At 58.5% G+C, this 10976-nt stretch overlaps 3 protein-coding genes across 3 annotated transcripts; 2 read left to right on the forward strand and 1 right to left on the reverse strand.

Annotated features, from left to right (window-relative positions):
- Positions 1–235: 235 nt before the first annotated feature.
- Positions 236–3225, reverse strand: ETH_00023335 (uncharacterized protein; the record flags this gene model as incomplete). Its single annotated transcript, XM_013380508.1, has 3 exons — positions 236–2477; positions 2694–2916; positions 3096–3225. 3 exons carry the CDS (start codon positions 3223–3225, stop codon positions 236–238), a joined length of 2595 nt encoding a protein of 864 aa, XP_013235962.1.
- A 129-nt stretch (positions 3226–3354) lies between these two features.
- On the forward strand, positions 3355–3705 carry ETH_00023340 (uncharacterized protein; the record flags this gene model as incomplete). The annotated part of the gene is made up of 1 exon (XM_013380509.1): positions 3355–3705. The coding sequence occupies one exon, from the start codon at positions 3355–3357 to the stop codon at positions 3703–3705; it is 351 nt and encodes a 116-aa protein (XP_013235963.1).
- Positions 3706–4382: 677 nt separating this feature from the next.
- Positions 4383–9343, forward strand: ETH_00023345 (uncharacterized protein; the record flags this gene model as incomplete). The annotated part of the gene is made up of 2 exons (XM_013380510.1): positions 4383–5879; positions 6086–9343. 2 exons carry the CDS (start codon positions 4383–4385, stop codon positions 9341–9343), a joined length of 4755 nt encoding a protein of 1584 aa, XP_013235964.1.
- Between the last annotated feature and the right edge of the window lie 1633 nt (positions 9344–10976).

Genomic DNA, 10976 nt, shown 5'->3' on the forward strand with positions numbered 1-10976 from the left:
AAAAGGCAAATTCTGAGATAAGATCTGAGGCACCTCTGGGCAGCGGCCGCTGTTGCTGGTGCAACTGCTGCAGTTGCTGCTGCCGCTGGCCCTAGCAATGTGTTGCAAGTCGTTTCAGTTCATGACAATAACCATGCATTTGCGAAACTAGCGCCTTCCAGTTGCGTTAAAAAACCAGTGCAGGCCTCACTTATGCTCCAGACGATGCTGCACGCTGCAGAGGCAACAGGCTGCGCTAGCTGCTGATTTCTGTAGATTTTTGGAGGGTCGTTGCAGCTGCAGCGGCAGAGGACGCAAGGGCCGCCGCTGCTGCGTCACTGGTTGCTGCTGCCTTCCAGGCAGCTGCAAGGGCATCTTTGTGCGCGTCTCTGAGCCTTTGGTGGTGGCGCTGCAGCCAACCAAATGTGTCGGACGGACACAGCCGTTCCAGAAAGTCCCCTAAGTCTTCTCTCAGGCGCCGCACGCGGCGGCTGCGGCAGGTAACAGCAACGCCACCCGCTGCTGCTGCCCCTGCATATTCAAACTGGGGGCCTGCCAGGGACAGACACTGACGCAATTCTGCTGCTGCTGCCGCTACTGCGGGCGCTGCCGCTGCGGCTCTTGCTTCTGGCTGGGGCTGCTGCTTCTGCTCCGCACTGGCGCTGCAGCAGCAGCCGCTGCTGCTGGTATCTGTGCTGGGGCCCCAGTGTTGCGCTGCCCGCAGCTGTTGCTGCTGCTTCTTCTTACACAGTTCCTGCTGACGTTGCTGCTCCTGATCGTCTAATTGCTGCTCTTGCTGCAGCGATAAAGCGGCCTTTACAACGGCGTTGCCCGTGTCAATGAGGACTTGCTGCTGGGCCACATTAAAATCGAAGCACACATCTAGAGGCCCGTCACCATTGTTCACGGCTAACGCCTCTCCTCCGAACTGTTGCAGCAGCAGCAGCAGCCAGTCACTGCTGGCCGTAGTTAAAGAAGTTCCTAGCAGCAAAGCAACAGGGGGCGCACCTGGCACCCACTCCTTTCTGCTGCTTCTACTGCCACTGCTGCTGCTTGGACAGCTGGAAGCAGCCGAGCGGCCAGCCTCTCCGGAATTGTGGTCTGTAGCGGAAGCAGCTGCGGCCTCAGCAACAGCAGTCTCTGCTGCTGCCATGCTTGCACCGCAGCGGGGCAGCAGCCAGTGGCCGGGAGAACAACAGATATTGCATGCACACCTAGCGCCACCCCTGCATGTGAGGTGGAATGCAGCAGCAGCGCAGCACTTGCTGCTTGTGCTAGTGGCGTCGCCGGAGCAGCAATGGCAGGTGCTACAATGTGTCACGAACTGCTGTTTCTTGACGAGTGCAACAGAGTCTTTTAGGGAGGTCCCTGCTGGAGACGGCTGATCGTGTTCACCGCTAGCAGCAGCAGCAACAGCAGCAGCAACCGGCTGCTGCAAGACGCCACGCACTGACGGCCGCTGTAGCTCAGCTAGCCGGGGTGGAGGCGCCTGCTGCTGGTCTGGCTGTAGCAGCAAAAAGCTAGGGTCAAACAATCCTTGAGCTGCAGCTGCTTCAGCTGCTGCAGCAGATGCAGCGCCGCATTTGCCCGTAACAGCAGCAGCGGTAGCAGCAAGCAGCAACGCTCTGTTGAAACCTTCAGCAGCAAATGCCGCGTGGGGAGAAAAAAGGCACTCATCAAAAAGGAGACACAGAGGCAGACAGCAGCTTCCGCATGCAGGACACGCTGGCTGTAGACGCCACCCTTTTGCTGCACCCGATGCAGCTGCTGCTGCTTCCACAGCTGCTGCTCCTTCTACGGCTCCAGTGGCAAACGGAGTAGCTGCTTGAACAACCTTGCCGTCTTTTTCACTTATGGAAACCCACAGGACTTGAGTGTGGTGCAATGCTGCGTCGAACTGAAAAGGGCATGCAGCAGGCTTTTGCTGCTGCTGCTGCTGCAGCATATGGCCAACGCACCTGAAGAAAAACACGTTCCCGTGCAGTTCAACGAGCGGAAGGAACGAGGGCAGATGAAATAAAGAATAATTCAGTGGAAACGCAGCAGCAGCAGCAGCAGCAGTGGTTATGGACCCGGTTGATGCTGCTGCAGCTGCTACTGTTGCTGCTTCAGCGGCGTTTGGGTCAACAAAGGCACCAGGTGCTGCGGCGGCTCGTACCGCGGCAAGAAGCCCATTCTCCATAGTAACGAGACAGCACTGCTGCTGCTGCTGTTGCTGCTGCCTTTCGGGGCCCTTCCGTTCAAAACTTTGTTGCTGCTGGTGGCCCCTGAAGTAATTCTGCTGCGGCAAAAAAAGGCGAAGGGCAGACTCGGGCGCAGCAAAGAGAGACAGCAGCAGCAGCAGCGCATAACGTTCCAAGTTGTCGACGTTCTGTGTCAGCAGCAGCAACCGCTTTGGCTGCTGCAGCAGCAGCAGCGCCAACACAAAGTGCGACAGCGACGGGAAGGACTGCGCGTACAGTCCAGGAGGGTGTGCTGCAAACCAAAAGCGCGTCATCCTGATGCAGCAGCAACAGCAGCAGCAGCAGCAGCAGATCGAGAATGCACTCATGCTCAGCACAGGACAGCACTGCAGCGATTCAAACGGGAAAACGTGAAACACAGGCAACTGCTGTGCCTGCTGTGGCTGCTGCTGCTGCAGAACAGCAGCAGCAGCCGCAGCAGGCACAGCAGCTGCAGCAGCAGACATCACAGCCGTAGGTGCTGCAGCTGACCAGTCAGCGGGAGACTCCAAAGCTTTAACTACTGTAGCCTGCTCCGAGCTAAAAGCTCCCCATACGCCTGAAGATGACACGCGCTGCTGCTGCTGCTGCTGCTGCTGCTGCCCTCGTTTAGAATACGGCCCTGTTTGCTGCGTCCCCTTGGGAAAACGCTGCTTTCGTTGCCGCTGCTGCTGCTGCTTCCGGTACAAGGGGATTCCGCTTTTGCTGCCGAGCCCTGCAGCAAGTTGAAACAAACAGAAGCAGCAGTAGAAGCAGCCACACTAGCTCATGCTGCGTGGGTGGCAGGAGAATCGAGAAATCCAATAACTGCAGCAGCAGCAGCAGCAGGACAAATGGCAAAGACGCCAAAAAACAGCAGAAGCAGCAGCATGTCTTCGTCGACCGCTAGTCTACCAGCTCCTGTAAGAATAATAAGGGGGTGGGGGCAAAAGGGATCAAAAAGCAGTTGCTGCATCGTGCTGTTGCTGCTGGTGCTGCTGCTGCGCGTGCGGCCCTGCAGCGGCTCCTGGTCTTGAAGCTTCATCTTCCTCTTTGACAGACTTTGTCTGATGCTGCTGCTGCCCCTGGCCCTGCTGCTGCTGCTACCTACTGATTCTGCTGCTGAGTATGCTTGTGCAGCTTGTGCCTCCTTCTGGATGCAAAGAAGCCTTGCATGGTAGCAGCAGCAGCAGTAGCTAATCCCGTGCCACGCATAGAAAACAGAAATCCTGTTTACGAAGAGAAGCTGCTGTCAGCCTTGAGGGCGAAGGGCCCCATGCAGCAGCTGGTCACCTGCTGCGCCCAGTCCAGATCAGCAAATCGGCGATTTACGGGGCTATTCTTGCTCCTAATGCCATTTCTGGGCCTGGCTTGTCTCAGGTTAAGAGAGAGAAAGGCTTCAGAGAGTGCTTACAGCAGCAACTGCGAGAGCGCCTGCTCCAGCTGGAGCGGCTACTGGACTCGAGGGGCCCCTGCACCTACAAGCTCGGCATACTTGGGGGGCCCATCTGGAACAGAGGAGTAACGAGTAGCGAATCTGTTTAAAATGTAAAGTTTAAATTGTTCAAATTTATTTTAGTTCATTCCGCCGTCCATAGGACCGTTCCAGACACAGGATCAGCAACAACTGCTGTTGCAGCAGCAGCTGCTGCTCCCGCTGAGCGCAGCGCAACAGAAAAAGTCCGTTGCAGCGTCGCGGCTTCACGGGCCGCTGCTCCAGCAGCAGTTTGTCTTATCCTCTTGTTCGATTGTTTTGGTGCTTACTACCAAATTTATTCTGCTGCAAGGCCGCAGCTGCACGCTGCGTGCTGCAGCGTGACTGCGGCAGCAGTTAAAGCAGCACCAGCAACAGCAGCAACTCCAGTCGGCGGCGCCCCTCCAGTAGGAATCAGGGGAAAGGAGACGCTTTTTTGTGTCCTCTGTTGCTGAGTGCGATTTGCAAGGGATTACTGCTCTCGGAGGAGCCGCTGCAGCGAAAGAAACACCAGATCGGTAGCAGGAAGCAGCAGCATCACCACCTGGCTGCTTCTGCTGCTGCAGCACGGCCACGAGGGCGAACAACTGTAGGACGTGCTGTCTGCTGTCCATTTCTGGCTGTTGTCTCTGTGCTTCGCCCAATCCTGGCGAGAGTTGGCGGCAGCAGCAGGAGGCTGAGCAGGTTCACCAAGAGCAGCAGCAGCGACAGCTTCTGCTGCTCACACAATGGAGGGTTCTCCTTTGGAGTTCACCTGGGCGGGCCGAGCACTCCTTGCTGCTTCCGCTAGCAGGGGCAGTCACAGCAGCAGCAACCCTGCAGTGCATCCAACGTCCCCCGCACTGGCAGCAGCAGGAGGAACAGTTGCAACGGGAGCAGCAGCAACTGGCAAACAGCGCAAGCCGCACATCTTCAGTTTGATTGACGAAGCTTTCCTGCGCGCTGCTGCTTCCCTCTATCAGCAGCAGCAGCGGCGAGTGGCGCAGGAGCATATCTCCCAGGGAGAGGAGCAGCGGGAGGGGCCACAGCTGACGGATCGGCAGCAGGAGCAGCAGCAGCAAGAGCGGAGGGAGCAGCAGCAGCACAGTGAGCACCAGCAGCAGCAGCAGCCGCAGCAGGGGCTCGATGATGCAGCGCGCAGCCTCTTGTCGTTTAGGGAGCTGCTGCCTCGAGAAGCTGCTGATGGAGAGACGCCAGCGGCTTGCCTCTTCCTCGACAACACATGTGCTGCTGCTGCTGCAGCGCAGCAGCACGTTTTGCTGCCTCCTGTCCATGCTGTCCTGCTCCTGGGACCCTCAGGCAGCCCCAAAGCAGCGCTGGCTGCCGCTGCTATTAGCTACTGCTTCCATAAGCTCCAGAAGGCAACAGCAGCGGAGTCCGAGGATCCAGACGCAGCAGCAGCAGCAGCAGCAACAGGAAGGAGAGAAGCAATCAGTTCTATCAGCGACTTTATAAACAGAATTTGCAGGGCCTGGTCATTCCTGGTGCGAGGGCTTACCTCCGTGGCATCCCCGCACTACAGCAGCAGCAGCAGCAGCAGCAAGTGGTTCTCCCAGGCCTGTGTCTCGACACAGTTTGCTCTTCGCGCCAGAAGCGGGTCAGCAGCACCCCGAGCAGCAGCAGCAGCAGAAACAGCAGCGGCAGCAGGTGCTGCAGCAGGTGTGGCGAGCGTCCCTGAGTGCCAGGTGTACGTGCACCCTCTATTCCTCGCCGCTGACAGGGCTGCTGCTGCGCCGGTGTTTGGTGCTGCTGCTGCAGCAGCAGCTGCTGCTGTTGATGACTCCGCATCATTTGTCCTGCTGCAACTTGTGAGGACTGCACTCCTGGAGGCCAGCAGGGAAGCAGCAGCGAAAACAGCGGGCGCAGCTGCTGCTGTTGCTGCTGCAGCTGCGTCAGTGCCCAGCGAAGCACCCAACGCTGAAGGTGCCGCGGCAGCAGAAGCAGATTTTGACCTTTCGAAAACGCGGGCGAGCGAAGCAGCAGCAGCAGCAACAGCAGCTGCTGCTGTTGCGACGCTGCTGCAGCAGCTAGCTGCCCCGGAAAGGGAAGAAGCCTCATGGCCTTTGACCTGGGGAACTGTTAGCAGTATTTTGTCTATTTTAGGTGTTTGTTGCGAAGTGAAGCAGCAGATAGCCAGAGGGCTAATTGTTGCTGCTGCTCTACCCTGTATCTCCTTCACGCCTCCATCAGGCCACAGCAAACTTCAAAACAGAAGTGCTGCTTCAGTAAGCCGTTTGCTGCTGCTGCTGCTGTGTCACGTAGGGTGCGGAGCTCTAATATGCGTGGAGAAGCATTCTCTTATTGCTAGCGCCCTCTGGTTTGCTGCAGTTGCTGATTTTGCTCTTGTGCAGAGTACGAAACCTTACTTGCTTGTTACTGCTGACCGCTGTTGTTGCTGCTGCTGCTGCTCGTGATCTTGCTGCTGCTGCAGGTGGTGAGGGATTTTTTCTTTTTCTGTTGTTTGGAGGCTATGGGGTCAGGGGCCGACGATTTGGAAAACTTGTTTGTTTCTTCGCCATTCTTGTGCTTCGATTCCGACCTGGCCCCTATTGCAGCAGCGCGGCGCGCTGCTGCTGCTGCATCTCAGGTGTACAGACACCTGGTGGGGTGGGTAGCAGAGCTTGGGGGGCGTCAACTGACAGCCCTCGCTGCTGCAGTGCAGCAAACACCTGCAGCGGCTCCACAGGGTGAAGATTTTGTGCTGCCTTGCTGCTGCAGCACCTGTTCAGACTCCAGAGAAGCAGCTGCAGCAGCAGCAGCAGGGGGCACGGCAGCAGAAGCAGCACAAGCTGAGACGCGAAGGCCGCCGGAGTGCCTGTTTAGCTCTCTCTCGAGCCACTTTAGGCCGCGCCCATCCTCGCAGTCAGAGCTTGGAAGAGCAGCAGCTGCAGTAGTGCTGCTGGAAACTGTGGACTTCCTGCCAGATAGTGAGGAGGACGCCACAGCAGCAGCAGCAGCAGCAGCAGCAGCAAGCCATGCGCCGCGCTTCTTCTCAGCGGGCCTGAGTCGCCTCTGTAGCAACTTTTTGAACGAGAAGCTGCTGCAGCACATGCAGCAGCAGCTGCTGCAGCAACTTTTGCAGCAGCATTCCGAGCAGCGAGTACTCTCACCTAGAGAGACCGCTGAACTGCATCAAGGCATGGAAGAATTGCTGCAGCAGCAAACGCTGCAGGAGCAGCAACTGCGTAGACACCAGGGACACCAGCAGCCCAGCTCTGTCTTTAGCTCTGGAGAGGAGGAAGCGGCATTGCCGGCTTTGGCGCTGCTGGAGGGCCGCAGCAGCAGCAGCTCCAAGAAGCAGCGGCAAATTAGCGTGTTTGGGTTGCTCTGTGATGCTGCAAGGTCTCCAATAATCAGAGACGAGCAGAGGGATCAATTCTTCTTCCAGAAGCTGCAGCAGCAGCTGCCTGCAGCAAATTTGGCGCTCTGCCGCAGCGTTAGCAGCAGTAGCAGCAACACAGACAGCTCTTCTCCTCTTTCCCTAACTCTGAGACATGCGTGGGGCAAGAGTACATACACTGTGGATGGTTTTGCTGCTGGGGTTGTTCGCTGCAGCACAGCAGCAAACAGAGCGCTGGTGAACTTGTCTCCTCCGCTGCTGCCGTGGCTGCTGCAGCGCCTTGCCGGAGCTGAAGGCAGCAGCAGAAGCAGCAACAGCAGCTGGCTGCTGGGGGCGACGCCTTCGCTTCCTGCAGCTGCAGCAGCGCTTCTGGATTGTCTTTCACCCCCTAAGTGCAGCTGTTCTTTTGCCGTTTGTTTGCCGGCCACTGTGCTGCAACAGCAGCTGCTGCAAAGGAGACTTTTGCTGCCGCAGCACGCGCTCCTGCAGCGACAGTGGTTCCCGGTGTCTGTACACCTGAAGACTGTGGAAAAAGCCGCAGCGGAGCTGCTGCTGCGAAATGGCCATCCTGCACCGAACAGTCCGGCTGCTGCTGTTGCAGCGGTAGCTGCATTTGTTGCTGCAGCAGCAAGACTGCGCAACAGTGAAGCCTCTTTGCCTGCTGCTCTTACTGAAACAGAGTGCAAAGCCGCCACTTCAGAAGTAGAGACAGCTGCAACAGCAGCGGAAGCTGCAGCAGCAGCAGCAGCAGAGGCGCAGCGAGAACAATCGGCGAGGCCCTGGAAATTGGGCACCTCTGCAGTGTTCCTGTCTAGCAGCGCAGCAATGCAGCTGCTCGAGGTGCAGCAGTGGCTGCAGGATGAGGGAGAGGGGGAGTGGATGGCAGCGGCAGCGGCTGCAGCAGCGGCTGCTGCAGCTGCTGCAGAGAGGCGCCAGCAGGTCCGCGCTGCGATGCGGTCGAGCATCTTGTGTGTTGCTGTTTTGGAGAAGCTGCGCAAACGCAGCAGCAGGAGAAAAGCCCGCGAGGCAGCTGCAGCAGAGGCAGCAGCAGAAGCAGCAGCAGCAGCGGCTGCAGCCGAAGCGAAAGCAGCGACGGAGACTTCAGAACTCAGCGATGCGGCACCGTCAGAGACGCAGCAGCAGGTCGAAGCGCCGCAGCAGCAGCAGCGAATGCCGCAGCTGCTGCTAGTGGGGAGGCGCGTGGACGAGCCACCTCCCAGATCTGCTGCAAGTGCTGCTGCGGCTGCTACGCTGTCCGAGAACAGCCGCATCCGCAAAGTGCTGCGCACTCAGAACCAGGCTCGGGATGACCTGGAGCAGCAGCAGCAGCAGCAGCAGCAGCAGACGGGCATAGAGGGACGGATGCAGCTGCATAAGGCGCCGGAGGAGGGTCAGTTACAGCGGCAGCAGCAGGTTTCGCGCAGAGCAGCAGAAGCACAGTCTGCCCTGCACGCCAGCAGCAGCAACAGCAAAGCTGCAGAGCAAAGCCAGCAGCTTTCTGTGAAAGCATCTGAAGGCGAAGCAGCTGGTGAAGGAAGCTGCGACAAAGCGGCAACAGCAGCAACAGAAGCAGCAGCAGCAGGAGCAGCCGCAGCTGCAGCAGACCCCGGACAGCAAGAGGCAGCTGCGACGGTAGCCCGAAGTAACCAGGCGCGGTCGCAGAGACAAAGGCGGCAACGGAGACGCCGTGCCTCCCGAGCAGCGTCCGCAGCAGCAGCAGCAGCGGCAGCAGCTAGCGCCCCTGCAGCAGTTTCAGTCTCGCACCACCCCAAATTCTACCCAGTCCCCCCGCCCCCTCCACCATATCCGCCCCCTCCTGCATACCCCCCACCTCCTCCCATCCCTCCCCCGCAGCTGCAGCGGGTGCCACTGCATGCGCTGCAGCATCAGCAGCTGCTGCTGCTGCAGCAGCAGCTGCGGCATCTTCCAGCTGCAGCGCAGCCAGCCATGTTTGCACCTCACCGGCAAGAATTGCATCAGTATCCTCAGCAGCAGCTGCAGTGGCTTCCCGGCGGAAGGCAGCAGCAGCGGCAGCAGCACCGCAGTGCTGCTTACAGAGGCAGGCAGCCGCCGCCGCCGCAGCAGCAGCAGGATCAGGCGGTACTACCTCTAGAGCAACAGCAAGTGAAGTTTTCCTTGCGCGCAGCTTACAAAGACTCTCAGATGACTGATTCGTATCCGCAGCAGCAGCAGCAGCAGCTGCACTACCAGAGCTCCGACCCACGTTCTTCCTCGCAACGCTTCTATCCTCACTCTCGCACGCCGCCTCCGCCGCCGCAGCCGCCGCAGCAGCAGCAGCGACAGCAGCAGCAGCAGGCGCAGCGGCCACGAAGCCGCGCTGATATGTGATGGCTGCCTTCTTTGAAGAGATGCTGCAGCAGTGGCGTAAGACTTTTTCTTTGCTCCTCCCCCCTCCTCGCTGGGGCCCCTTGGGGGTCCCCTTGGGGGGCCCCTGGGGCCCTGTGGCTGGGCGTGAGTTGATGTGTCTAGTTTGCGGCGAATTGCCAGCGTTGTTCTGTTGAGTTGTCTTTCTTTCGGACTAGATAGCCTGCTCCTGCATGCTCTGCTCTAAGAAGCAGCAGCAGAAGCAGCAGCAGAAGCAGCAGCAGAAGCAGCAGCAGCAGAAGCAGCAGCAGCAGCACGTTTTTCTCCGTCTGCATCGCCGTGGTGCAGTTACCAGCCAGCGCTTTGTCTCGCCGGCAGCGACGGGTGTTTGTTTCCTGTTCTCTTGTGTTGTTAATTATTTAGTGCAGCAGCAAAATTCTGCGGCGCAGTGACTTGTAAATGGGCACGAGATGCCCTCTTGTCTCCTCGCGAGAGCCCACTGAGGTGTACGTACGCCTCAGCACGCAGCGTCTCACTCCGTCTTGTCGGTTTTGTTGTTGACCCGGTTAAATTTCATTTAGTTTGTCACTGCTGCTGCTGCTGCCGCGCTTCCCGCTGCAAGGGCGTCTCTGCCTGCTGCGCTGCTGATTCTGCTGCTGTGGGGCCCCCCGAGGGGCGCATTTCGTGGCTGCAGCTCCTGCATCCCCGCGCTTGGCTTGGCAGCCACAAGTGCAGCAAAATGGGTTAGCATCGTTTCATAGAGCACAGCGTGGCGGCTCGTTGTGACCAGTGGTCCACTGGACTGCTGCCCCAGCAGCTACGTGGCTGTGAGGTGTGCGTACAGTCGCCCTAATCGCCAACCAGACGCAGCAGCAACAGGAGCAGCAGCAGCAACAGGAGCAGCAGCGGCGGCAGCAAGTACACTGAAAAGCTCCAAAGCCCTGCTGCGTGCCTGGCAACAATTGGGAGTCAACTGGAGCAGCCGCAGGCCGCCTGTGAAGAAACACCTTGTGTTCGGCAACAGCAGCAGAGGCAATACTCGCAGCAGCAACACCAGGAGCAGGAGAGGTCAGCAGCAGGAGGACCCTCGCAGTAAGGCTCGCGCTGCAAGAAGGCGACAATAAACTCTACAGCAGCAGTGGCAGCAGCAGAAGTCAAAAAGCTTTGACAGCTGCTGCAGCCAAAAGCTTGGGCGCCATTTGGCCTTAAATCATTCCCACTGGAGGCACCTCACTGGTGCTGCTGCTGCTGCTGCTCGTGGCCCAGCCTTCTTGTGTTGGTGCTGCTTGATCTGCCACTGTATACAAACCGTCAGGTTACATTTTCCTTCACCCTCTTCTTCAATGAGCTAAAGTAAGCACAGAGCTCCTGTCCTGAGCAGGAGAAGCTGGCTAGCTAGCCAGCCAACTGCGGCTAGCTGGCAGCTAGCTGGCTTGTTTTTGTTTTCTTGAGCTGGCGGCACAGAAGCTCTGTGGCTCAACTTATGATTTTAGGGGGTTGGGTCTCGGCAGCAGCGAGGTCGCGTAGGTGCAACGGCAGCTGCTGCTGCTTCAGAGACGAAACAAAACCTTTTTATATTTGATTTTTTCCCCCTGTGAACTGCTACGAGCTGCGCTGATGTTCCGGAGGGGAGGCTAGGCTGTTGTTGCTGCTGCTG

This window comes from Eimeria tenella, genomic scaffold (assembly GCF_000499545.2).
Source record: "Eimeria tenella Houghton genomic scaffold, Eth_scaff67, whole genome shotgun sequence".
Classification (NCBI taxonomy): domain Eukaryota; phylum Apicomplexa; class Conoidasida; order Eucoccidiorida; family Eimeriidae; genus Eimeria; species Eimeria tenella.